Source organism: Enhydra lutris, unplaced genomic scaffold (assembly GCF_002288905.1).
Source record: "Enhydra lutris kenyoni isolate GAN:26980312 unplaced genomic scaffold, ASM228890v2 scaffoldscaffold26, whole genome shotgun sequence".
Lineage (NCBI taxonomy): Eukaryota > Metazoa > Chordata > Mammalia > Carnivora > Mustelidae > Enhydra > Enhydra lutris.
In genome coordinates, this window is record NW_019154110.1 from 25535918 (window position 1) to 25563525 (window position 27608).

Sequence of the window (27608 nt, forward strand, 5' to 3'; positions counted from 1 at the left end):
TAATGGCTGGCATGGTTGAGCCTTACTCTGTGGTGGGCCCTGTGCTAAGTGCCTCTCTACATTGTTTCTGTAAGTTCTCATACAGCTCTATCAGGCTGGGGTGCCATTAGCCCTCCTTCACAACCTATTTAAGGATAAGAGGGAGGGTGTCACTTGGCCAAAGTTATAGAGCTAGTAAATGGCAAATCCAGGTTTCAGTGCAGGCATTTTGGCTCCAAGCTCTTAATCTTGCTCATTTGATTGGTCATGGCTAATGACCAACACCTTCTGGGTACTTACTATATAGTAGGCACTATGGTAAGTGTTTTATACAGATTCATTCATTTAATCATTATAGCCACTCTATATAATAGTCAGTTAACGTGAAAGCTGAGGATTCTGAGGCATGGAGAGGTGTGCTCACTTAGCCTAAACCTACTGCCAAGAATCCAGTCCAGGCAGGCTACTTGAACGCCAGCAGTCTTTAAAAAAATAAACAAAAAAGTTTTTTCTTAAAAAAATGAAAGGGTGCCTGGGTGGCTCAGATGATTAAGTGTCTGCCTTCAGCTCAGGTCATGATTTCCGGGATCTTGGGATGGAGCCCCTTGTCTGGCTCAATGGGGAGCCTGCTTATCCCTCTCTCTCTGCTGCTCCCCCGCTTGTGCTCTCTACTCTCTCTCTTTCAAATAAATAGATAAATAAGTAAATAAGATCTTTAAAATAATTAAAGTTAAAAATGAAAGTACATACAGAAGAGTGCAGAAATAAGAAATGTTTAGCTCAATGAATGTTCGTATAGTGAATATACTATGTAACTAAATAATAAACATCACCTGTACCCCATGAGGCCCTTTCTAGTAACTTCCATTCTCCCCAAAAGTAACCCCTATCGTGATTTCTGAACCATAGCTTAGTTTTCCTGTTTTTGAATTCTATGGAAAGACAATCCTACAGTAGCAATCTTTTGCTTGCTTTGTGATTCCTCTATGTTGTTGGTAGAGCAATAGTTTATTCAACTATAGATTTATCCATTCCACTGTTGATCCCAGTGTTTGGCTATTCTGAATAATGCTGCTATGACCACTGTATATGTGTTTTGGAATACAAACATGCACACACACACATACATTTCTAGTGGGTATATATCTCAGGGTAGAATTGTTGGTTACTTTCAAGCAGTTGTACAACTTTGTTTTCTTACTGGCATTATATGAGAGTCCCTTATTTCATACTTGGCACTGTCAGTATTTAAAATTTTTACCAATCTGGTGGCTATAAAGTGGTATCTCAGTATATTTTTCCGTATTTATTTATTAAATGAGGTGAAAGCAAGCACTCTGTAAGCTTGTCATGACAACCCTAGGAGTGCAGGTATCATTCCTATTTTGTAGATGAGGAATGGAGGCCACAGTTGCTCTTTTCCCCGTCCTCTTTCACGATCCACTCACCCTTCCTGGAGGCCCCTTCCCCACTTTCCCCAGTAGGGTTGGGATGCCTGGTTCCCACCAAGTTTGGGAGGCCCTCAGGTCAGGATGTTCTCCTGGGTAAGGAAAAGAGGAAGGGTGGGGTGAAGTGGGCAGGGATGGTAGGACAGAAAGGATGAGGCATAAAGAGGGGTGTGAAGAGATTCTGGCTCTTGGCATGGATGAGGGGACCAGAAGAGAGGTCTGGAAATATAGAGAAAGCACGACAGTGGATATTTGTGAATTTTTAGTGCTGGTGTAGAAAGAGGAATTGTGTAGCCGGGGAATATGAGCCCACGTGTGTATGGATGTTGGGGATTTTTCCGGATCCCAGGACCTCTTTCTGGGGTTTTTGCTAAGTCAGTGGAGTCTGTGGGGTCTCTCTAAGTTTAGAGCCCATTTAAGGTGTCACTCTGGGTTCAGCAGTCCCTTAGTAGAGTCTCTTGGGAGTTTTCTAAGAAGTAGGTAAGAGGTAGGTAACACTTTGTTCTCCATGGTTGGGGGAGTAGAAGGCAGGACCTAGTGGCCCTCCAGAGAATGTGGGAGAAGGACCTGGGGTCTACTCTGATTCTGGGCTTCTGATCTGTCAGGTCAAGAGGCACCCTGGCAAACAGGTATGCTGTTCTTTTATTCAACAGTTGTCAGGGGAGGCTTTCTAACATCTGTCACCCTCCTCCCAGAGTGCCCTCTGCATCGGTACTTTTGCAAGAGTCGTCTGTATAGATTCTCCGAGGTTGTACTTCCCTCTCCTCCCACTCTCACCTTCCTTGAGCCCTTAGCCCATGGCTCACTGGAAATGCGCTGGCAGCAGAGGCAGCCTGGCTCAGGGCACTAAGTCTGTAGCAGGTAGTAAATATATTTGACTTAAATCTTGGTTCTATTAATTACTAGCTGTTTGCCCTTTGGTGAAACTCATCACCTTTCTGGGCAGTGACAGAACTCTCAAAGGACCCAACATCATTCCCTTGACTTGCCTCCTACACAGGCTTTGGCTGATGAGTTAATGAGAAAGTGATTCCACGGGTGTCAATTGGCTTGGTGCAAACTCTGGAGTGTTGGGAGCCATGATTGGCCTGGGGTCTAGGATCGTGCAAAGACTCCAGAGGTTCTAGATTCCTCCAACTGCCCAAGCTGGAAGGGGGTTCCCAATTCAATGTGTTCCCCTCCCCCATTTTACAGATGGAAAACTGAAGCTGAGGAAGGGGAAGTGGTCACAAAGCCGGCAAGTAGGGGAGCTGGTTGGATTGGAGATAAGAAACTGAATCCTGGCCAGTCCAACTACAGATGGGCTCTCCTCTTCCTTCTGCATCCTCTGTCTGGGCGTTCATTTCTGGAGCCACATGTCCTGAGGAAAGGACCCAGGCTCTAGCTCCTGAACCAGATTTCCCTCTGCACTGTGGGGTCTCTATGGAGACTCTAGCTCTCTTGATCTGATCTCTCCAAGTATGGGGCCCTGGTGCACAAGGAGGCAGCTGTACTGATGGGCCATTGCTCAGCTCACACCTGGAGTGACTGTAAGGATGTCTCCCTGGGGTCTGGACATCAGCAGACATGGAGGGGAGTTGAGCCCCCTACTCAGTTTGGGCACTGTGGGAAGTCCAGGGCAACCAGGGAGGGGCTGGGAAGCCAAAGGTATGGGGAGGCGTGGGGCCTATTTCTCTGCTACCACCTCCTCCACTCTGACCCCCTACACCCATCTTGCACTCTCTACAATAGTCTTTTGCCTTTAGCATTTGTTTAGGATACTTCTGACAGCTATTTCGGAAGGCTGCGAAACATAAAGGTTTATCATATAAACTCTGGAGCCGGACTGGCGGGGTTCAGAACCCTGTTCTTTGACTTACTTGCTGTGTGACTTAAGTAAGTTACATATCTTTCTGTGCCTTAGTTTCCCTGTCTTAAAAAGGGGATAATGATAGCCCCTACTTCATGAGATTGTTGTGAAGTGCACTCGTGAAGCACTTGGAACCACGTCTAGCACATGACTCATGCTCATTAAGTGTTAACCTTCATTATATGCATTTTGCCTACTCCATCAGACAAGACACTCTATAGGACAAGCCCATGAGTTTGGGGGTACCCTGAAGGCAGGACTGTCAATTCTCTAAGAAGCTCATCCTGAACGCAGTAGAGTTTTGAAACTGAACCAACAAGGAGCCTAATTAGACTCTGAGCTGCAAGCCAAGGATATTGTGGGCTGGAAGAAGTGGGCGGGGAGTGGGGATCATTCTCACTTCTCCATCCGTAGCATCTTCCTGGCATCCTGAGTACCCAGGAGCTTAGGGACAGACAAGGATGCGAGAGGGAGGCAGGGGTTCTTTTTCTTTTTAAAAAGTTTATTTTATTTTTCAGTAATCCAATGTGAGGCTGGAACTCACAATCCCGAAATCAAGAATTGCATGATCTTCCAACTGAGCCACCCTGGTGCCCCAAACAGGTTCCTTTTCTGATAGAGCCCTGGGCTGGAAAAGATGACAGGGAAGGAAGGCGATGTTTCTGTCTCCGGGGGCTCCTGGAGGTGCTCTCGGTCCTCAAGGAAGCAGCAATCAGTTGGAGAAAATCAATGAGCAGCCTCTGTACCCCATTTCTTGGGTTCCAGAACCCTTTCTTATCCATTATCTCATTTTCTCTTGCAATCATCCTGTGGGGTAAGCCCAATTACCTCTCTCTTGCTCTTTCTTTTCTTATTTTTATTATATGTTTTTAAGGTTAATTTTCTAAGTTATATCTTTGTTTCAGGAGCATGTAAAAAACACAGAAGAACTGAATTCAGAATTTTTTTTTCTCTTTTTAAAATAGAGGATGAAATGACCCTTCCAGACATTAAGTGTGTATCCAAGGTCACACAGCTCTTAAGCGGCTGTGCTACAACTTGAACCCAGGTCTTCTTACTCCAAATCCTGTGCCCTTTATGTAGCCTATCCCCAGACACCAGCAAGCCCAAGGAGGACACTAAACCTAGTCCTCTGAGAGCCTCCAGTCTGCCGGGGCTGGGGGGCGGGGGTGGTGCCAGACGACCAAGGTCCTTAGTTTCCAGCCGGGTGGCTGATAGGAAGGAGCAAACACTCAGGGCCCCCTGTAGGCTGGACAATTTGCACAATCCAGTCTTTCTCTCTCTCCCCTCCTTATGCTTTTATCTTTCTTATCACAAAGCCCCATTTTCCAGGTAAGAACAGTGAGCTCAGAGAAACTTGTTTCAGATTCCCCAGTGAGCCCAGTGGCAAAGCTGGGATTAGAATCCAGGTCAACCTAATGCTAATACTCGTGCTTTTTACTCTAGCGTGGCAGATGGTTGGCTCATGAGTCACCTTCTCTGTGAAGCTTTTCCATGCCTTGGTCGTAGAACTGACCACTTATGCGTCTGGGTCCCCACGGTGCCCCACATGAATGTCTCCCAGGGCACCTGCACACTTCTTAGGTTCATTTTATTTATATGCCTGTCTCCCCTCACTAGGCAGTGAGCTCCTTGAAGGCAGAGAGTGATCTTGGTCATCTCTGTGTCCTCAGTATGTAGCACAAAGCCTGCGCAAATCACTGTCCAGTAAATATGTGTTGCACGAATGATGGGGAGGTGCTTGGATGGCCTACTTATGTCTATTTTTCTGCTTCCTTGAAATTAATCCAGACGGTGCTGTTGGGTGGTGGGTGGGCACCAGCAGATGGATGGGGGATGCTGGGGTAGAGGTCTGGGCACCTGTCTCACCTGGAAACCTTTCTGGATTTCTCACACCTGCACTCATGCTTCACTTCAGGTACTTTTTTGCTCTAAGTCCAGCCTCTCCTGCACGCCTTCCTCCACGTCCCAGTGTCTTTAGCTCTCCCAAGTTTGCTGTCTATGAGGCAAGTCTGGCATTGGTATCAGAACTGTCCTTTCTGATCCCATTTTACTCTCATAAGAGCTTTAAGAGGCAGAATAGGTGGAGATGACCTACCTCTATTTTATAGTTAGGGACATTCAAACTCCAAGGGGTGGTGTCCAACTTCATACAATAAGTTGGTGGCAGAACTAGGTTCAAGATGATTGAGGGGGATAGGGCTGGGGGAAGTTTTCTGAATCAGGGACAGGCTGGGCTTCTCCCAGGGACATGAGGATCCTGGCTCTCTTTGCTGTGCTCCAATACAGAAGAGACCCCAATATGTCTGTGAGATGGCAGGGAGAGGATTGTACAATCTTGTCCCCTGCCAGAGCTCTCCAGACCTTCTGCAGTCTTGATGATTGCCAGTAGGTGCCGTCAGTTTGCAACTTTTTGGTTCTGTCCAGGCAAGTACAGCTTCCAGCTCCTCTCTTCCTTCTATCACCTGGACAGTCTACACTTGGAGAAAGTAGGAGAGGGCCTAACTGCTGTGAGACTGAAATGAAAGACTGCTGCCTTGGGAAAGGAAGTAGGAAGCAGGAAAACAGTCTCTGATCTGCACTTGGCTTGGCTGCCTTGCTGCTTTCTAGGCTAAGTCAGGCCAAACCAAGCCAAGCCAAGCCAAGCCGAGCCAAAAAAATTTTTAAAAAGTCCACAGTGGGTCACTGATTGTGCCCTGACAGGCACTCTTTACCCTGAAACCAGGTCCAGGACAGGAGAAGCCTTTGTAGGGGAGGACGGGTGAGTACCTGGGGGACCAGAGAGAGAACCTAGGAGATGGGTCTCTACTCAAATATTACTCCAGGGTCTCTCCGGATCGTAGCAGGACTGAGGGAAGGGTGAGGGAAACAGGCATCAATAGCATCTCACAGAGGGACTAGCCAGCCTCACACACAATGCTGGCTGAATTAGAAGGCACCCCTTCCTCGAAATGCTTGACTGCCCTCTGCTGGAAAACTGTCATAACAGCTACACAAACCTACAATGCCCAGAAGAGAAATGTTGCCCCCTGGAGTTGTGCTATGCACAATTTGCACACTGAGAGTGGCAATCTCCCCAGCCAGTCCTCCTCTGGGGAAGGAGTCGGGCAGTAGAAGCAAGCGTCCTGGAGGAAGAAGAGGCTGGGCACCTCCTTCTCCAGGAGTTCGGTGGATTCAGTTCTCAGGAAGGTAGAGCGGATCAGGACCCAGATGAGACCCAGGGGAGATAGGGCGCGCGCGGCCGGGGCGGGGAATTGGAAGGGCAAGTGGGAAGAGAGCTTACTAACTTCTTAGGGCCATGAGGCCCTTCTGGGTCCCTCGTTGGGTGCTTGCTTCCTTTTCCCCGCTTCACCCGACTTGGTCTCTAGTGGTTGGGACTGGAAGCACTAGGGTGGGGTGGAAAGGACTCTGGCCCGGGAGACTGAATCGCGGAGCCGGGAGTCTGGGCTAGGAGGAGGTCGCGTTCTTGGAGGGCGGGGGGTGGGGCTGCAGCCGCCTTGGCGGGGAAGGGGAGGAATCCTCCAAGGTCGGAGGAGGGGGCCAAAGAGCAGCCCCTTGGCGTCTCCTCTCCTTTCTCTCCCCTCCCAGGCTCCGGTTCAGAGGCGCTCTCGGCGCCTGCCACGGCTTCCAAACTGCTCCCCTTCCTTCTGCGGCAGAAAAGGACTTTCAGATGTTGTAGCGGCGGCGGCGGCGGCGGCGACTCAGGACAGCGCCCCCTCCCCCTAACGGCCGCCTCTCCCTCTCCCCCCAGCGCCCCCGCTCCCCCACCTCTGGGAAGGCGCTGGGGGTGTGGCCAGGGGCCGGTATAAAGTCCGGGGGAGCCGGTCCCGGGCAGCCGCTCAGCCCCCTGTCCCCCCTGCCCCGCCGCCCGCCGCCTGCCGCCTGGGCCCGGCCGAGGATGCGGCGCAGCGCCTCGGCGGCCAGGCTCGCTCCACTCCGGTCCGCTTGCTAACTTCCCTGGCTCCGTCCCTGTCCTCCCGCAGGGCTGCCCCGTCTCCCCGCGCCCTCCGGGTCGGGTCCTCCAGGCGCGCCAGGCGCTGTCTCCCTGGGTCCCTGCTGCCAGTCTGCGCGCGCGTTCTCAGCTCCCGCGCCCAGCGCCCGCGCCCCGGTCCTAGCTCGGTCATGCTGCCCCTCTGCCTCGTGGCCGCGCTGCTGCTGGCCGCCGGGCCCGGGCCGAGCCTGGGCGACGAAGCCATCCACTGCCCGCCCTGCTCCGAGGAGAAGCTGGCGCGCTGCCGCCCCCCCGTGGGCTGCGAGGAGCTGGTGCGGGAGCCTGGCTGCGGCTGTTGCGCCACTTGCGCCCTGGGCAAGGGGATGCCCTGCGGGGTGTATACCCCTCGCTGCGGCTCGGGCCTGCGCTGCTACCCGCCCCGGGGGGTGGAGAAGCCCCTGCACACGCTGATGCACGGGCAGGGCGTGTGCATGGAGCTGGCGGAGATCGAGGCCATCCAGGAAAGCCTGCAGCCCTCTGGTAAGGTGCCCCTGTCCTTGCGTGCCCTACCTGGTGTTCTCCTCTCCTAGACGCCCCTTCCCCTTTCAAGCTGGCCCGGAAAGCCCTTGAAAATCTTTCGTGAGTTAAGGAGACAGGTACCTGGCAGGGCTGGAATGGCATGGGACAGGCTCACCCAGGGAAACTGCTGTCGAGTCCCTAGCAGCCTGTTGCCACCAGCAAGGAAGACTGTCCCAGCCCACCATCTCAAACCTCCCAAGGGTGCCTATTTGGGAAGAGAAGTCTCGGTGGTAGTCCTGGCTGCTGGTGCAGGAGTGGAACATAGCCTGACCTGGTCCAGCCAGCAGCCTGCAAGTGAGCGGCTTGGGGTCAGATAACTAGAGGATGGGGATGGCAGTGGTGGCGGCTTTCTGTTCCTGACCCTGGAATGTCCCTCATCCTGGCCACACTTGAAACCCGAGGGCTCTAAGAAGCCAGGGCTTGGCCTTTTGACATTGAGGTGGGGTGGGGTGGGGTGGGGTGGAATGAGACATGCAAATCAGAGGGGCTTTGGTGGTGGGGGGCATCAGAGTTGCCCCTCCCCAGAGCCCCTAGGCAGCTCACCCAGCTGTTTGAGAGGCATTGGGAAGACAGAGGTCTCTCTGCCAGGCCTGGGCACCTCATCCTGCTCTGGTATATGGGCACCCTGCTCCTCTCCCCTGGCAGGTGTCATCTGAGGTGGTGGAAGAGAAGCAAGTCTTGGCTCCCAGCCCAGGGCTGTAGAAACCTAACGGTGTGGGATAGGGAGTAGAGAAAGGAGAAAGAGGGGGAGAGAGAGGGAGAGGGGGAGGTGGGAGAGGAAGAGGGGGAGAGAGGGAGAGGATTAGAAGGCCCTTTGCTCTAAACTCATTCTTACACTTTCTCTTTTTCCATTTTTTCGGTGAGCCTCTCAGTTTCTCCTTATAATCGTTCTCAGTCTTTTGTATTCTTTTGTTATTTCCTGCTACATCTCTCAGTCTCTAGTTTCACTACCAACACTCTTGAGTTCTCCTTTCCTCAATGTCTTCTGCCTGTTATCAGTTTCTCTTTCTCTATCTTGTTCCCTTTCTGGTTTTGTTGTCCTGCTTCTCTCACTTTCTCCTCAGCCCCTTTCTGTTGCTCTTTCTCTTTGTGTCTCTGTCACTGTTTCTCTTTCTGTCTTTGTTCCTATCTTTCTGTTACTTTTGGATTCTCTCTGTCTGCTTTTCTGTATCTCTGCCTCTGTTTCTTGTTCCCTCTCTGACTGTTTTGCTCTCTCTGTGCCTCTGTCCGTGTCTGTCTCTTTTCCTGGTGCTTGAAGCTTCCATTGTTGCAGTCCGGATGCTGGGACTCCGGCCCCAAGCTTCCTGCCTCGGGTCCCAGACCCGTTCCACTTCCTCAATCCTCTGCAGCTTGTTAGTGGAGGAAAGCAGGATGCAGGGAAAACAGGAAGGAGGTGGACCCCAGGGGTCTGGGCCTCAGGCCTCTCTGCCCTTCCTGTCCTTAGGCAGTGAGAGATGGGTCAGCAGAAAACATTCTAGGAGAAATGCCAGCCTGGCACCCGACACATCTGGGAAGCGGGGGTGGGGGGGTAGGGGGCGGGGGCAGGGGGGCTGGTCCTGAGGGAGTAAGGGCATCTGATCCTGGGGCATAGATGCCGGTGTGAGTGGAAGAGGAGGGGAATTGGTACCAGACCAGACTGGGAGTGAGGGCTGAACCCTTGGCTCCCTGAGTATAATGGGACATCTTTTCTCCATCCTCCACTGGCCAGTGCGTATGTATCTGGCACCAGATTAGAATGGGTGCTTCTCCTCTCTCACTGACTTGAACTCAGGACAGAAGAGCTCTCAGAGGGTCTTGAGTACCCCTTCCTCCCTGGCTGAGCAGGAGCACCTCATCTTGTAGTGGGGGAAAATCTAATCCCCTAGGGGCTTTGGGGGAAATGGTATGAAGTTTGTGATTGCCCTGTGGACATCATGTGAATTGGTCTTTATGTCCCCTTGGGATTACAGGGTCCAGGTCTCTAATGCCCACTCCCTCCCTCCTTGCCTGTCCTCCACCCATGCAGGGTATGCGAAGATCTGGAGAGGGAAAGGGCAAGCCTGGAGAACCCTGGGGAAAACTTGGTACCTACTCGGCAAGCTGTGTCCGTGCCTTCTCACCTCCTAGTCATCACAGAAGCATCCCTTGCGCCATGTGAAAGGTGCCCCCTAGAGTTGTGCAACAGCCCTGCAGGGTCTCTGGTGTGACAAGATGGCCAGAGCTCAGGCCTTATCCCCACTATTCTGTCTAACCTTTCACTGTCAATAGGCCAATGTCCCTCCTAGGTCCCAAGACTTGGACCCTCTTACCTTGGGAATATTTTGGCAGAGAGTATCAGGCTCTTCTTTCTGCCTTTTCCTCTTAGAGCTAAGCTTCAGCAGGTGACTGGGGGCAGACAATCACTTGGCATGTCCCTTCCCTTGGCCTGCTATGTCCAGCTGCTTACTATTTGCCCCAGGAGCAGGTTTCCTCCTTCCATCTTAAGCCTAACCTCTCCATAGCCCTCCTGTCCCAGCTTTCTGAGCCAGGAAATGTTGTGGGTTAACACTGCTCAGGCCCCCAGAGGTGGGGGTGGGAAGGGACGTGTGTGTCAGAAGTCCACAATTCTGCATCAGGGGGCTGACCCTTGACTCATGGAATCTGGGGGAGTGGACAGTACGAAGATCGGTGTTTGGACTGGGGAGCTCCTAAACTGTGCTCTTGAGTCTCTCTGGGACAGGGTTAGGGCACAGACAGACTGGGTTAATTTTTAGTCAACACAGCAAATATTGTCCCCCTTACTTCAGTACTGGGAATCCAGTCATGTCATGGGAACAGGGCCTTCCCAGAAGTTCTGTGCCTTGGGGGAGGTAGGGGGAGGAGCATGGCTGCTTAACATTTTTTTCTTTAGTATTGGCAAAGCCAGAATTATTGGTGCCTCGGGTGTCAGGAGTCTTTCCATTTAAAGACATAGGAGCTGCAGGGATAAGTCTGTCCTCCTTCCCCTCCACCCAGGCTGCTGCATTTCCTCATCTGTAAAATAGAGATGACAACAGGACCTGCCTCACAGGCTTGGGGTGTCTGGCATGGAGTAAGAGCTTCATCAGTTAGAGCCATGATGAGGATGGTGAAGAAGAAGAAGAAGCTGAGAAGATTTTGGTCCAAACTTAAATCCTCCTCTGATGCTGGGAATTTTGAGGGACATTAGGGCAACTGAGCAAAGTAGGGGGACATTCAGAGTTGTTGAGGGGGTGGGGAGGAACTTGGTCCTTTTTGCTGCTGTAAACATGGGAAGAATAGATCAGCTTTCCTTCAGTCTGAGGCAAGCAGCGTGGCATGATGGTGAAGGGGATGCCCTCTGAACTTGACCTTGAAGTAAGGGCTGGGTACCTGGGATGGGTGATCTTGGTTTCTCTAGGGAGAGTCCAGGGGAAGAAAGAAAAAGCCTTTCTTGCGGGGTAGGGGGGTGAGCTGAAACGCCTGTGTCTGGGTGGCTGGGCCCACCTACGTCACAGCCTCACCCTGGGTGTCTTGAAGGGGATGGGGGCTGGAGTTGAGGAGGAATCATGGGGTTGGAATCAAGCTTCCAGAAAGAGGAAATCCTCTAGCTTTGACCATGAACTTTTCAGCCAGTGGTGCCAAAGCTGTGAAGTCTTTTCTCTGTCTGGGCGCCTTACCCTTGGTTGCTAGAGCAAAGACCAAGGTTTGCACTGTGGTTGCATGTTGTTGGCCTAGCTCCACACAGGGGCTGGAGGAGATGACCTGGCCCACCTTGGAAGTCCCACCCTGTAAATAAGCCTTTCGGAAGTCCGAAAGTCATATCTTTCAGGGGGCTAGGTCTGACTCTGGGGGGACCCACAGGGATTGAGGGCCCCACCTGGGTGAGCACGACCAGAAGGATGGAATTCCTGAGTGAGCGGGGAAGTAGCAAGAATTTAGCCAGCTTTGGAGAGTGGAAGGTTAACATTTTTCAGAGGCCCAAGGCTACGATGACCCTCACCCTCCCAAACCCAGTGTCTAGGGGTGGATCCTGGGGTGGATCCTCAGTCTGCCTGCTAAGCAAGGCTGAGCAAGGAAAAGTTACAGATTAAATGGAAAGTCAACAAGCGATGGGGCAGGCAGAGTGCCCTGCCCCCAGTCTGTGTCTCTGCCCAGGGCAGGGTCAGAGTGCCCGAGTGTATGTGGGTGTGCCTGTGTGGACCAGTGTGCCTGGACACGTGATTGTTTGTATATGTTTGTGGTTCTTGAGTCCTGGCCTGTCTGTGTCTGAGTGGGAAGATATGGATATACTCTGTGTACATATGTGCCTGTGAGAGTAAGTAAGACGCTACTCTCCCTCTCTGGTGTACTCTTCCCTGAGCTTAGACTCGAGGTAGGGACAGACCGGGACCAGATCTTCAGAGTGTCTGAGCAGCTGGAAGTTGGCATGCTTGGTGTTGATGAAGGACTGATCTCCTCCGTGGAGTGCCCTTTTGGTGGGGTGAAGCAGTCTGGCCTTGGACAGGAAGGGTCTGAGTATGGCATGGATGAGTATCTGGACTCAAGTATGTGTATTTTGGAGGCTTGTAGGATTCTTCAGTTCTTCAAAAAATAAAAAAGGAAGTTTGCCTAGCAACAACAAAAAAGTGGGGAAACCAAGGAAGGGGAGGCCAGGCACACTGCCTGCTTAGCTTTCCCAGATAACCCCCTTAGTGTGACATGGGGCCCTACCCACACAGCATAAGCTATGCTTCCAGCCTTGCCCTATGGCCCATAGAGCTCCAGGTTTCAGTGAGCGGACCCAATTGTCCTCCTTTTTTTTAAAAGATTTTACTTATTTACTTACCAGAGAGATTGAGAGAGAGAGAGAGAGAGAGAGAGAGAGAGAGACAGCATCCACAGTCAGAGAGAGAGGGAGAAAGAGAAAACCCCAAACAGACTATGTGCTGAGTGCAGAGTCCTACCCCTGCTTGGGGTTTGATCTCACAACCCTGAGATCATGACCTAAGCTAAAACCAAGAGCCAGATGCTCAGCTGCTTAACCAACTGAGCTACCCAGATGCCTCCAACAGTTGTTCTCCTTAATCATACCTCCTAGGTTAAGGGAAAAATATTCCATATATTCATTAATAACCCCCAAGAGTTAGTCATTTGTGAACTTCAACTCGTGGAAACTCAATGTTGGAAAGCCTAGTTGCGGTTACATTTCTACTCCAGATCTCTAGGTTCCTGAGGCCTTTACCACCCTGATGGGCCACACTTTCAGGATGGGAGACTCTCTACCTCCGTTTGTTAAGAAAACTCTTGCTTACTTCTTGAACCTGAGAACATTCTGCCGGCTTGCCAAGAGAAACAAGTGTTACTGTGCAAAGTAGTGCTTCCCTTTATGGCCATGAAAAGAAAGCAAGCTCAAAGGAAAGACCAAAACCTTTTCCAGGTTCCAAGGGTGCCCCTTGAATTAGCATCATGGGCTGTGGCACATGAGTCCTTTTGATCCCTTCCAGTCATTTCCGGGTAAAATGTCCATGGCTCAGCTCAGCTCAGCCTCTGTTGTTTCAAAATTTGGCTCTAATTCTTTTATTTCTTCCATTTCCTCTTCTTCTCCATTATCTACCTCCAGCCTACACCCCTGCAACACCGTGACTCCTTTCTAAAGTCTTATGCTTTTGTGCAAGGTGGATGCAGGGGCAGGAATCACTGGCTATTCTGGGCCTTTTGGCCAGAAAGGTTCCTTGGGAGGGTCTTTAGGGTAGAGCCTGGATCCCAGATCTTTTCTCTGGTTCTGACTGAGGGTTTGGGGTCCATCTTCTTATGGCCCCCTTGACAATCCTGGTCTTCTGAAATTTGCCCACATCGCTGGGAGGTCTTGCTATAGTGGATATTCCTCGGTTGACCCTTAAGAACTTGATGTCATCTCTGAGACGAGTCCCCTCTGGACTGTCTTTCTTAGGATATTAAATATGCAGAAGGACAGAGTATATCTATCTGCTCCATTCATTCTTTACCTTTGATTCTTTCTAAACCCGCCTTCCACCCATGACAAAACCTTCCCATCCTTGGTGACTCAATTTTATAAATAATCTTTGGGTATGGAATCTTGACAAAGACTTTCTGAAAGTCTAGATTCCTCCTTGCCTGGTTTCCCTTCATCTACTTGCTTCCCCCCACACCGCCAGAACTAGGAGAATAAAAAGAGAACTAACCCCCAACTAACTTTGGCTAGACGGAAAAATACCATTTGACCCAGAGGCAGCTCTGGGACTGCTGCCATGCGTGGAGGAACCTGCTAACTCCTCAGGAAAAAAATCCTGACGCAAACCAGATGTAACCTTCTGTCTGGCTGCCAACATCTGGAATGCTGGCAGGGGCTTTGCATTCAGGCCAGCAGCAAGCTGCCAAGCCCAAGCATTTTAGAGGTGACTCTGATCTGCAGAGAGGTCTTGCTACCTCTTTCTCCAGCTCAGCCCTGAATCCCAGTTCTGGCTGCCTGGAGGTTGGAGTAGTGGTTAGGATTCTGGGACTTCGGGATCGGGTTATTCTTGAGCTCAGATAGAGTCTTCAGGAGATCCCAGGGAGAGTGTGCAGGTCGAGCCTCACCACCCCCATCTCCACATCCCCAGTGCCCTGGCTCTGGGCAATAGACATGGACTTCGGATGGAGTCCAAAGTCTAAGGACGGAAGAAATTGGGGTGGGGGAACTGAAGGGAGGTGTGAGGGTGTTTTTGGTCCCGTGGCCACACAGTGTGTCACACACGCACGGACTCACACTTTCAGATGTAGACATACACACCCACTCCCCCTTCTTCTCTCTTGTTCAGCCAATGGGGAGAGCCTTTGGGGCCAGATTTCTCATCACTCATGGAAATTCTGATTTTGGCCATGTGGAAGATGGGTAGCAGAGCCAACAGATCTGAGGATCCCCTGGTTGGCTCAGCCAGATGCTGAAAAGAATAGGACAGGAGACAGGAAAAGAGAGCAGACGGAGTGGGGGATGGTAGGAGGAGCTGAATGGAGGAGGGTGTGAGATCTGGTGGGGAGGCTCCTGCCTGCCTTAGACCTCCCTGCAGGGCCCAGGGGACACTCCTGTTGTCTGCGCAGCTGCAGCTGGTGACTCATCTGAGGGCTGGACTGGGTGGGGTGAGGGACAAGTCAAGGACTTTAAGAAGAATATTCTCCTGAGGAAATCCCAGGAGAATGGGGAGGAGACGAGGGTGTTGCTTTCATCCCCCCCGAAACTCCAAGGTCCCCTATTCTTTCCCAGAACCAGGCTGGAGAATCCCCAAGAGAAAACCAAGGTGGGAGGTTGGGTGGGTGTGCTGCCCTGTCCTTTCCCAGTGCTGACCTCTCCCTATCTCGGCATGACTGCAGACAAGGATGAGGGTGACCACCCCAACAACAGCTTCAGTCCCTGCAGCGCCCACGACCGCAGGTGCCTGCAGAAGCACTTCGCCAAAATTCGAGACCGCAGCACCAGCGGGGGCAAGATGAAGGTCATCGGGGTGCCCCGGGAGGAAGCTCGGCCTGTGGTGAGGACCTCTGACCTACAAATGCACATGTGCACACCCTTCCCCACTAGATCTGGATTATGTTCATTCAGCAAATGTTCACTGGATGCCAAACTGTGTGCAAGAGGCACCTAGAATGCATCATCAGGACCCAGACAATCCTCATTCCTTTCCTTGAACTTCCTTTCCTGTTCATCAGTTATACATATTGCTGCAGTGGAAGTAATTGTTAAGTACTGAAATACTTCCGTACTGGTGTGTAAAAATAGTGGTTGCTCCAAGCTTCCTGGTGTTTCTTCTCTTGGATTCTGCATGCAGAATTTTTTGGTAACTAAGGGGTTAATGATGGCCGCAGCAGGGGGCCTGGAGACCCTGCCCCATGGTCTGGCTAACGTCCTTTCTGATGGATGGTTCTGATGGATCCATGCCCAGCTCTTACCAAGTTGTTAATTGTATGATGTCTGCTATCCCTCCTGCTTAGAAATCATTCCCTTCCCAACCATCTCCATAGGTTTCCACAGCCACTTACCCCCACAAGGTCCCTTCCATTCACACCCTTCCTTTTTAGAAGCTCTTTGGCTCAGGATCCTCTCCTTAGTGTCCTGCTCTGTCCACCAGGGTCCCCTGAACACTGGGCCCTGCCTGGCCTCTGGGCCTTGAGCCTCCTTTCTGGGTCTTTAGTTCTGATCTGACCCCCAGCCTTGGTCTTCCTGCCTCTCTCCCTTCTGCTAAGCAGTTTCGTTCTCCCTTCCTCTAGCCCCAGGGCTCCTGCCAGAGTGAGCTGCACCGGGCCCTGGAGCGGCTGGCCGCCTCACAGAGCCGCACCCATGAGGACCTCTACATCATCCCCATTCCCAACTGCGATCGCAATGGCAACTTCCACCCGAAGCAGGTGGGTCTTCATCCCTGCTGGCTCCATCCTGACTTCAGCTCTTGGGGCATTCCTGGTCTCTCCACGAGATGGTCCAGGATGGAGATCTCGGGAAAGGGAAGACTTCCCCACCTACACCTAACCCCTTGGACCTTCCCCCAGCCTTACAGTTTCAGCTTTTTTTGCCCACTGCCCTCATTTTGGAGATGAGGAAACTGAGGCCCAAAGTCACGGCGTGAGTTAATGGCAGACCAGCTGTCCTGCCTTCCCATCTAGGGTTATTTCCATCACCTTTGGATCTACCACTTAGCACTCCTGCCAACCTCTACCTCCCCGCACTCTCTCACTCCCTGTACTGTACTCTGTCCTATGAGTAGTTCTCTTTTGCCATAGAATGTCTCAGGTTTCATTTGGGGAAGGAGGGGCTCAGTCATGAAGATTTAAGGAGGAAATTCAGTCTGCCCTTTCCCCCAAGATGAGTAACCAAACCACCTGGGGTACAGCCAGGATGGAGGTAAAGCCAAATCTGACAGCTGGGAAAGGGAGCTTTGGATGGAAGCAGAGGAAGGAGTGGGACAGGAGAGAAAACATGAATGCAGGAACCTCCATACTCCCTCATTCCCTTGGAACATGGGTTCCTCTCATAAGCCCGCAGGAGGCTAGGATGTTCAGCAAGGTTGGCTTGCCTCAGCCCCAACTCTGACCCATAAGAAGTGGGCTTACTTGGACGGGTGGCATATCTGGGCAGAGCCTTATACTGGGTGTGACCTGGGGAGTCCTGGCCTGGGTCTTTCTCCAGCTCTTTGTGGGCATAGATACATACATTCTCCCACTCTGTGCTCTATAGATAGATCCACAAAGTGGGCTAGACACCTAGATAGGAAGAGCAGGGCTGCTCCCAGGTCTGCAAATCCCAGGATAGCATGAGGAGGTTATGAGTGCAGAACCAAAAAGGGCCTCTCAGACCAGTGCCAAACCTACCTGCAAGCTTTATCCCAACACCAATTTTATCTTTGTCCCCTTTAAAAAAAAATCTATTTATTTATTTATTTATTTATTTATTTGAGAGAGAGTGCAAGCGCAGGGGGAGGGGCAGAGAGACAGGGAAAGAGAGAGAATCTCAGGAACCCCACACAGGGCACCATCTCAAAACCCTGAGATCATGACCTAAGCCAAAACCAAGCTCAGCCGACTGAGCCACCCAGGCAACCCCATCCTTGACCAATTTCTAAAAATTTCCCCTCATTAAAAAAAGCTAATAGACTTTATTTTCTAGAGCAGTTTTAAGTTTACAGAAAAATCGAGCAGAAAGCACAGGATTCCTATCTATTCCTCACCCCCAGTTTCTCCTGTTAACGTCTTGGTTTAGTGTGGTACATATGCTACCACAAATTAAGGAACTAAAATTGGTCCATGATTTACCTTAGGGTTCACTCTTTGTGTTGTATAGTTCTGTGTGTTTTCTTCCCCCAGTTTTTATCCCACTGAACATTCTGACACTTGAGCCCTTTATCCCTAGACCAATGCTGGCCCCTGAGACAACCTTCATTTCTTGGCCAAGATCTGTCTACTCATGAAAGAGGCTCTGCCCTCAGAGGCCATCTTGGATCAGCTGTCTGACTTGGGCTGGGGTGGGACTGGGGCAGGCTGCCTGGGAACTGACCTCTCACACCCTTGTCTTGGCAGTGTCACCCGGCCTTAGATGGGCAGCGCGGCAAGTGCTGGTGTGTGGACCGGAAGACGGGAGTGAAGCTTCCGGGGGGCCTGGAGCCAAAAGGGGAGCTGGACTGCCACCAGTTGGCTGACAGCTTTCGCGAGTGAGCCCTGCCAGGAGGCAGTGGGCTCAGTGCCCCCTGCTGCCCCCACCCCTTAGAGGCTATAGAGCTGACCTGGAGACTGAGTCTGAGTTCTAGCTCTGTCTCTGGCCCAGAAGTTTCCCTTTCTCTGTGTGTGTGTATGTGTGTGTGCATGGGTGTGCCCTTGGGGTGAGCCAAAGCCTAGTGGTGTCTTTGGGCTTAGACAGTCCGAGAGTTCTGAGAGTGGCAATGGGGAGCCCTGGTGTGTCTCCAAATTGATCCTGGATTCATTCATTCAATCATTCATTCATTCAGCCATCTAAAAACACTTATTGACAACATACTACATGCCAGCTCTAGTTTTTTAGTCCTGGGGGCTCTTATTTTGACTTTGTCTGATTTGGGCATGTGAGGCCACTTCTTATAAGCTGAGCACAAGCTTGTGGGGGAAGAGAAGTCCCATTTCCAGAATCAGAGAAGCAAAGTAGACATGTACCTTGACTTTTGTACCTTGTACTATTGTCCTTCCCCTCAATTTAGTCAGAGGGTAGAGGCCGTAGGGAAAGTGTGGGGTGGCAGATGATTCAATGGTCAGGAGTCCAGACCCACTTCCAAAGCTCAAACCCACCAGGCTCCCCTTCTTCTCTTCCCCAGGCCCCTCCACGGGGAAGGACCTATAAGACAAGCCCACCTTTGGGTCTGGTGTGTCACATGGTTTGTTGCCTGGCTGCTCAGACCCTGCTGTGGGGGAGGGAAGAAGGTCAGAAGCAGTCATGCGGGATAGAGGGCTGGGGAGGTGGGGCCCATTTCTGAATATTCAGAGTGAGAGGAAAGAATGCACAGTGGGACTGCATGTGCCTGATGGAGCAGAGGACACACATGCTGGGGGGTAAAGGACTTGTCTAGGGTCTTGCTTCCTCCCCTGTTTGTGGTCACAGTCACAAAGTCACCAGGATGACTTCATCCTTCCAGTGGCTCACTGCCTGTGGCTTTGCCTCCATCCCTATACCTCCCTGTCCTCCAGGCATTTCTGACTTGACTGGATGGAAGGAGACTTAGGGACCTACCAGTTGGCCATGATGTCTTGTCTTTTTTTTTTTTTTTTTTTTTTTAACAAAACAGAACAAAACAAACAAAAAAAAATCTAGACAATTGTGTTTGGTTGATTTATTTATAATTAAAGACAGAGATGCACCAGGGGTGGGAAGGGGGTTCATCATGTGGTCCCTAGACCTATCCTACATGGTAAGAGGATTGCAAAGTCAACCAATTCACCCTCCTCTTCCCTGCAGTCTCCTCCTAGGGAGCTTCCCTGTCCCCAAAGTCATACTGTCTGTGTTCAGACTCCTGGTGGGCAAATAATGGCTTCTGAAGGAAGGCAAGCAAGGACAGCCCTGCTGGGCCAGAGCTATTTCTGGGATCGTATCGTGTGTGAAGCTGGGGTATTTCCTAGGGCACCAGGCAGATTGGATTTGCATCTGGATTTGATGTATTAATTTAGTGGGGGAGGCACTTCCCTGAAGTTGAGGGAAGGGGGTAAGCTCCAATATATTCCATAGCTCTCACTGTCCAGATTCCTTAATGAGGTGGTTGTGTCGTGATTTGATTTTGAGAGATTGGGAGTAGGGGCATCTTTGATTTTGCTCTTCTGAGTTGGGCGGGCTGTGGGCTCTTGGGGCCAGACCCAGAATTTGTGCCCATGTGGTACGATTGGATTTCTGGTCACCCCTCTCCACCACCTCTGAGCTCTGTGTGTGTGTACGCTGATCTCCTGGGCGGGGGTCCCTTCTCAGGCGGTCATAGGCAGCCTGAACACCCTGTGCACCAACTCTGCTGTGCTCTGCAGGGGTGGGGGGAAGGGGTTCCCTCCTGTTGGGTTGTCTTCTGGATTCCTAGCCCCTTTCCAGTTCCAGAGGCACTCTCAGACTTTAAATTCTCTGGCTCCTGATGAATTGGCCCCTGTGCTATCTGCATCTTAAATCTGGGCCTGCAATCCTCATCTCTCTAGCTCTGCCTCAGTGACAGCATCCCGCAGCCATCTGGTCTCCCTGAGGCACCGCAAGCCACTGCCAGCAGTAGGAGATTAAAGAGCAAAGTGACCTGGGCCCCCTGACCCCCGTTCATGGAGCCCCCTACTTCCTGGGCTGAGGCCAAGGCATGTTGGGGTGGGAGGTAGGTGTAGGCTGACAATTAAGTTTTAGGTCCTTAAATCAAATAAATGTAGGCAGAGTATCTCTTTCCCTAAAGCATCTCTTTAAATTTCCCTTCTTTATCCAGCCCCCCTTCTCAATGCTCTACCCCTGGTACCATTGGTAGTGAGTACTAAGAGGTCCTTTTCCCTTCGTGGGCCTCCAAAAAGAGCTGGATCTGCTTGGGAAGTAGCCGCATATGTGGCCTGGGATGTGCCTTTTTTATATCTGCATATTTGTGGTACCTGTGTGTGTGGGTTTGAGTGTGGGTGCACGCACGTGTGTAAATACAGCAAAGTGCTACTTCTGAATACACGAAGCGAATATACAAGGTGAGATGTGAACACATGTGTCCTGGGTGTGGGTGTGCGTAGGAGAGATGCTAATCTGAGGGGTGTGTTTATGTGGGCTGTGTGAATCTGTGAATGCAAGCGACGTGAGGCGGGAGGGAATGGAGAAATTCACAGAGTATGTCTGTATTTCCCTGCCGACTATGAATGCATGGCCTTCACTCATTAGGTCTCCCCATTGCAGGATATGTGGGGAGCTTAGGCAAGCATCAAAGAATAGAGGATACACACTTTGGGAGAGGGAATCACACATCCCACGGAAACACTGCCTGGCACTTGCCTCCACCATCTGGGAGTCAGGTCCTAGGTGTCCAAAAAGAAGGAAATAAAGGCAGCTCTGTGTCAGCGTGGGCACGCTCTACCACTCCCAGGCTAGAGGAAGTACACTGTCCTGGCCAGTGCCACAGTGGGGAGAACCAGGCTTCAGAGGAGAATTGCTGGTCTAGTTTGCACCTGGCCCCACCCCCTCCCTGCCCAGCCATGGTCTCCAAATACCCTTGGATGGTCGCTCTAGTAGCCACAGGGCATCAGTATGTCTGGCAGCCATGGAAGGGAGGAGGGGGCAAGGACTAAACTCTTGTGTCCTGTTGGGACTTACCTAGATAAACTTAAAACTGAAGTCCTTGAGGGCTCTGCTCTGCTTCCCCAAGAAACGTTATTCCCCTCCACTGTGGCTTGGAGCAGGCGGGTGGGAGGCTCCCCACCAGGATCCCTTAGCCCATTGGTGCTGATCTACTTCAGGCATTTGGTTTCTATTTCCCAGCTCATTAGTTGAGATCAAGCCCTGCTGTCGCTGAGGACTGGGGGCTGGGTGTTCCACTGGCAAGCCAGCAGGGTGCGAGTAGGGAGAAAAAAGGGGAGACTTGGACTGACTCCAGTATTGGATTCAGGCAGGGGCATCTCTGGAGAGTTGGCCAAGCTTCCTCGCCCCTCCTCCTACGAAGGCCCCTAGGTTCCAGCTACTGCAATCCCTTTAGCTCCTTCCAGGAAAAGGCTGCTTGTCCCAACCCCTCTGCCCTCTGGGCCACATTCAGCTGTACCAAGCTGCTCCAGGAATGTTATGAGGCATGCAGGACTTGGGGTGCCTGCTTGGCCCCCCTCCCTGGAGGGGATATGACTGTGTGCTAAATGACCCTGAAACATTCCCAGCCAGAGAAACTCCCCCTGCATTCCAGCCCCCTATGGCACTGTCACCTCTGACCTAGAAAGAGAGAGTCAAGATGATGTGGGAGGCAGGCAGGCAGCTGCGACATTGGGTCAGTTGGTGGGTCCTGGGGTCCTCTCAGGGAAGAGGGGAGGAAAGGGTGGGTTTGTGAGTCAGGGGAGAGGATCAATGGGGAGGAAGCATATTCATGGGGGAGGAGAGAGTTAATGAGAACAATAAGTGGAGGAGAGACAATGGGGCAGACCTTTGGGTATACCCACGGGGGCGGGGGCGTAGACACCACTTCAGCCAGCCAAGGGTCTAATTAGATCTTCACTGTCAGAGTGATCTGTCCCCTCTATGTCTGAGGCCCCAGGGCCTGGAGAGAGTTAGGGTCAGGGAGTAGAAGTGGGGGTGCTGAGGATAATTAGAAACATGCTCTACTGAGTGAGCAGGCGCCACCAGGACCATTTCTCCCCTCATGGCCCCCCTCTCTTCCCCAGGTCCCCAACCCCCTTCTCCGAGACCTGGACAATTCCAGCCAGACTAGGGAAGGGGCTGGTGGAGCCTGGGAGTAGAAACCCGGTGGGATTGGCTTCCTGGGCCCTTACACAGTCTCTAAAGAAGTGCAAACAACATATTTTCGCCATGCAATGGTATTTAATTACACATAAAAACAGAGCCATTAAACTGAAATTAAACCCTTGTTGGAATCACTTAATTCAGGGCATGACAAATTGCTTTCAGTGGAGGCGGCAGTGAAGTCCCCACAGGGAGAGATGGAGATTAGCGGCTTCCATGGCTGGCTGGGTCCCCTTGTTCTCTTTAGAGCTCGCTCCCTTGCCAGCTCTAAATTCTGAAATTGGGATTGACCTTCTTCCTAAAGACCACCCAAGCCAAGGGAAACCTCTGGGTTGGTTTAGGATGATAGAAATGGAGGGTTGGGGAATCACTGTCCCATCCAGTTTTAGACAATACTGGCTAATTTTATCGACGGGGAAGTTGAGACCCCAGTGCCAAAGTCATCCAGGGCCAGAACTAGGACCCTGGCACCAAAGCATGACCAGGAAGGTTTTTTTTTTTTGTTTTTGTTTTTTTTTCCAGGCTTTTATCCTGCACATCCCAGATAGAAGTTGGGACTGGGTAGGTGAGGGTTGGGGAACCTCACTAGCTGGGGTGGGTAGATGTCTCCAGAACTGGGCTCCCACCTGGTCCAAGTCTAGAGATGGCTGGGAAGGCAAAACGGTGGCTCTGGTTGCTTACCACCTGGGTGAGGTTGGGCAGGTGGAACTTTCTACTTCTATGAGCCAAAGTTTTCCCATCTTTTGAAGGTGGGATTGTAATTCCTAATAAGACTGCTGGGCAGAATGCAGGAACAGGGGTTGGGTCCGAATTCAGTAAGTGATTCTATTAGACTTCCTTCTCAGGACCTCTGCTTCCCCATTTGTGATAGGATCCAGGTGGGGCCTTGTGGTTTCCAGGACCTTGCTTGCTCTGACTCTGTTTGCAGCCCCTTTTCCTCCTTCCAGACCCCTCTTTCCTTCAGTTTTCCACTCTCCTCTGTAGTCTGTCTTTCTAACATGGACATAGTTCTGGGGTCTATATTGTTGCCCCCTAAGATTTGCCTCACCGAGTCTTCCAGTTGCTGTGTGAGACCCAGCTGGGAGGTGAAAGGAGATCTAATAGGACAGGGGCTGCACTCTGGGGAGGGGTTGGAGTGGGGGGCGGTTCCTATGCACAGCCTCCCTCCCCCATGTGCCCTCTATGATCTGGGAAACTGCTCTGATTAGAACCAAATGGGTCTGCTGTGGCCTGAGGCATCTCAGAAGTCCATTCACTCAATGCAACTTCCCCCTCACCCAAGGAGGGGAGGTGGGTGTAGTTTAGGGAAAGTGGGGACCTGGGGGTTCTCTGTGCCCCAGCTAGGAGAGAGAGTCCTTTCCCTCTTTGCTACTCTACCCACTAGTGCCCTGGTAACTTTTCTATTAGTCCAGGAAGGGCAGCAGTGGGGCGCTGGCCAGAGGACACATTTGTCACGAGGCTTGGGTGGGTAGCCCCTGACCATCCGACCATCCGACAGCCTCCTCTGGGAGTAGTACCCCATCCCCCACCTCTGCAGTGAGGCTCAGCTGCAGGTTGCCCAGTAAGGGCTGACTAGGTCTGTACACTGCCTCCTGCAGTGGCCTCAAGGTCATTCCCCTTCCCCTTGGCCTCCTAGGCCTTGGTGGACAGAGAGGTTCTTGTGTTGGGGGTTGGGGTGGAAGGGCTGGGGCCCAGGGTTCCTGTCATTGCAGGCCTGGCAACTCCTCAGCTGCAGATGGCTCCCCCCTCAGCCTGGCGGCCAGCACAAATGCCTTACAGCTGTACCTCTACTGGCTTGCCCCACAGAGACTGGAGACAGAGGAAGGAAGCTGGGGGGCACAGAGGGGCACACATGGATTGCTGGGGTAGGTCTGGGACAGGCCAGGATGGATGCCCAGCAAACCCAGGTTGCTGGGAAAGTGAGAATGGCAATGAACACTGGGACCTTGAGACTGTAGGGCGGGTTGGGGGAGGAGCTTCCTTACCCTGCAGGGGCTGGAATGGGGGCTTCCTGGGAAAGGATTGTGGGGTGGGGGAGCGTCGTGCTTTCTGGAAGGGCCAAGGCTCAGGGTCCCTGCCTCCCTCCTGGGTCCTGGTTTCTGAGCGCAGCCAGAGCTTCTAAATTGGAACAGCAGGGAGGGAAGCCCAGTCTTGTCCCCACCCAGGGGAAATTGGACCAGACTGCTCAGGAAATAAATTTAATTTTCCAGCATCATGGAAGTTTAGCCAGACAATAGAGGTTTTTTTTCCCCCAAAAAACATAAGTTAAAAAAAAGTCCAATTGCCTTTGGCCGAGCTGTTTCCCAACTTCATTTCTCAGCCTCAGTTCAAGGCTTTCCATTCAAAGTGACATGTGACTGTTCAGTGACCCTGGCCTGATCGCTGGCTGTGTGAGGGGTCAGGCCAGGCCAGCCCGGAACTGTGACCACCCCCACTTCCAAAAGCCCTGGGCAGTGCTTGCCCTATGCAATGAGGGAGGGGTTTTGGTAAAAACAAAAACCCTCCCCAAAAGAGATTTTGAATTTAGGGGTGGGTGAGTCCCAAATCCCAGGCAGTAGGCCCAGAAGGGTTTATGTAAGAAATGTAAACTGGGACCTTGAAAGTTTTGATAAGTTTTCTTTTTTTGGGAGAGGAGTGGGGAAGTTTGCCTTTAAAATGCAAAGGGATTTTGTAAATCCCTGTGTGGGGATGTTCTTGGGGTTCAAATGAGGGGAACCGGCCCACAGGCTGGGGAAGGGCTAGTTTCCCTCTGTGTTCTCTGCAGATGGTGGCCTTATAGGGGACTCTGGGCTCTGGCAGAGGAAGGGAGGGTCAGCACAATCCAAAGTAGAGGGCGGGTCTGGAATGGGGGGAGAGCAGAGGCTGTCCACAGGCACATCCCATTGACCTAGGGTGGGAGGTAGCAATGGGGAAGACCACACAGGAAGCTTTGGGGAGAGCCGGGTGGTATCTCACTGGAGAAGGGGTACATGTGGTGGGAGAGAGGATGGCTCCAGCCTGGTAACTGAGAAAGGTCACTATCAAGAAGACTAGGGCTGGGAGCAGCCTTTAAGTTCTTCTCCAGTTCACCCATTACACAGATGGGAAATGGAGGCTTACTGGGGTCTGTGACTGGCTTGTCTAAAGCCATAAAAGAGCTGGTGGCAGAAGTGGATTAGAACTCAGGGCGATATTCTATTTGCACCATCTCCTAGTGAGTGCAGGGGGAATGTTTGGGCACCTACCTTTTCCATAGGAAACTCTTCAGATACCAGAAAGGAGAAGTTAACTAAGAGCTCTAGTTGGAGAGGAAGGAAGGTGGCCTGGGGGAAGATTCTGGGATTCTGGGTGGGAGATTATAGGGGGAGATGTGCCACTTTCCAGGCAGGAAGGAGGAGGGGTGACTTTGTCAATATCCTGAGCAGCCTGGGGTTGGGGACCTAATCCCTGATTTGAGAGGAGGGGTTTGGCCGAGACACCAGAGGAGTGGCAGACAGCCCTATCCTGGTGTATGTGGGGATTGAACTTGATGACCTTGGGTTCAATAAACTCCAAATATCATTCTTATTGTCATCATCACCATGGGTTTGGGTCCAGATTGCTTGGGTTCAAATCTCAGTGTGCTACTTATTATGGTTAGACCCCAAGAGGCTGACTTAGTTTCTACTCCATAGTTCCATATCCATCAAATGAGCATAAATAATAGTACTTATACAGTATTGCTGTCCAGGTTAAATGAGATGGGGTGCCCGAATGGCTCAGTTGGTTGAGTGTCCGACTCATGATAAATCATGAAGCTAGTCAATGGCAGAGGGGACCTGCCACCCACATCTGCCTGACCACCCAGGCTTCTAATTCTTGATGCAGAAGAGGGAAGTTGTGATGTGTGTGTGTGTGTGTGTGTGTGTAGGTGAGAGCGGCGAGAACTGGACAAATGATATGTCCCATCTCAGTGTTCACAGGTGTCACATCTCATGCTGTGGAGGATAGAACATCTGTGGGGCACATGCAGACCTCTTCTCCATTCCCTGCCCAGCCCCAGTATGGCTAATGCTGTCCTGTTCAGCACATGTTTGGTGAATGAGTGAATGAGGTGAATGAGTGAATGTTTGGTGAATGAGTGAAGTGAGTAACATTCTCCCTTCTCCTTTCCCTCCTCCTGGCTCTCCTCCCTAACCTCCAGGCCTGCAGCAAGCCACGCTCCACTTGACTTCCTCAATAAGACCCGATTGCAGAGAGGTAAAGGCTGAGATGCCTTCTAGGAAGCAGAAGCTTACATAACAAGGCCCTGGCTGCCTCTTAGGGCAAGGTTCAGAAAGAAGACAGCCCTGGCCCAGCCAGCACCGGGGAGCTATGGGAGTGGGGGATGTGGCTGGGGCAGGATTGAATTGTGACCCTCTAAATTCATAAGCCCTAACATCCAGTGTGATTGTATCTGGAAATAGTATTTTTAGGAATTAATTAAAGTTAACTGAGATCAGAAGGGTGGGGTCCTAATGCTAGAGGCTTGGGGCTTTGTTAAGAAGAAGAGAGATTTCCCTCTCTAGGAGCCCATACTGAAGAAAGGCCATGTGCGCAAACAGCGAGAAGGTGGGCATCTACAAGCCGAGAAGAGAGCTCTCACTAGAACCCAACCATGCTGTCACCTCAGGCTCTGGAACAGGAACAAAGTTTAGGTATCTGTTGTTTAAATCACTTAGCATTGCGTTATGGTGCCTGGGGAGACTAAGACCAGGGGGACTGGGAGGCCCTGGTCCTGTTTTTTCCCACGTGGCCCTTCAGGCCTGAAGAACCCAGGACCCAGGCCTAGATCAAGCAGGCTCCTGTCCCAGCCTATCTCCTTAGGCTCTTATCCTTTTCCTGGCCTGAAGTTCCAAGTTCTCACAGCTTTCTCTTCTGATCACACTTCTCCTCAACCCAGGCCTCAGGTCTTGTCTCCTGCCCCCACAGCCATATTTCTAAAGCACAGATCTGGTCACTTACTCCTTAGCTAAAAAGCCTCTGATGTCTCCTCGTTGCCTACAGAATGAAATCCAAGGAAGGTGCCATGTATGACTGTGCATTGCACAACCTGTGCAACGGTACATGAGGGGTCTTGAGTTCAACCTCATTCATTCATTCACTCACTCATCCATTCATTTAACAAGTATTCATTCCCTAGACATTCTCAGCTTAGAACCCAAGGTTCTTAATAATCTGGCTCCAGACTCCCCTTTGCTTCCTCTGTCACTTATTTCCCTGGGTACCATATACTTTAGCCACACTGAACATGGTACTGTGTCATACCTGTGTGTTTCACACACAAATTCATCCATCAGCTTGTCTGAGACTGCTGAGGCAGCGTGGCCCCAGATCAGGAATCCCATTTCTCTGCCATTTCCCAGCTAGGAGAATATGGGCAAGTTAACCCTCCAAGCCGCAGTAAAATGGGATTAAACATATAATGTGCCTCACATTACACTTAGCACA

The 27608-nt window shown here is 51.5% G+C and overlaps 1 protein-coding gene across 1 annotated transcript; it reads left to right on the top strand.

The window, feature by feature from the left end:
- The first annotated feature begins 6960 nt into the window (after positions 1-6960).
- On the top strand, positions 6961-19036 carry LOC111151618 (insulin like growth factor binding protein 4). The gene is made up of 4 exons (XM_022509716.1): positions 6961-7747; positions 15092-15249; positions 15986-16120; positions 17786-19036. Exons 1-4 carry the CDS (start codon positions 7399-7401, stop codon positions 17918-17920), a joined length of 777 nt encoding a protein of 258 aa, XP_022365424.1. The 5' UTR covers positions 6961-7398; the 3' UTR covers positions 17921-19036.
- The last annotated feature ends 8572 nt before the right edge of the window (positions 19037-27608 follow it).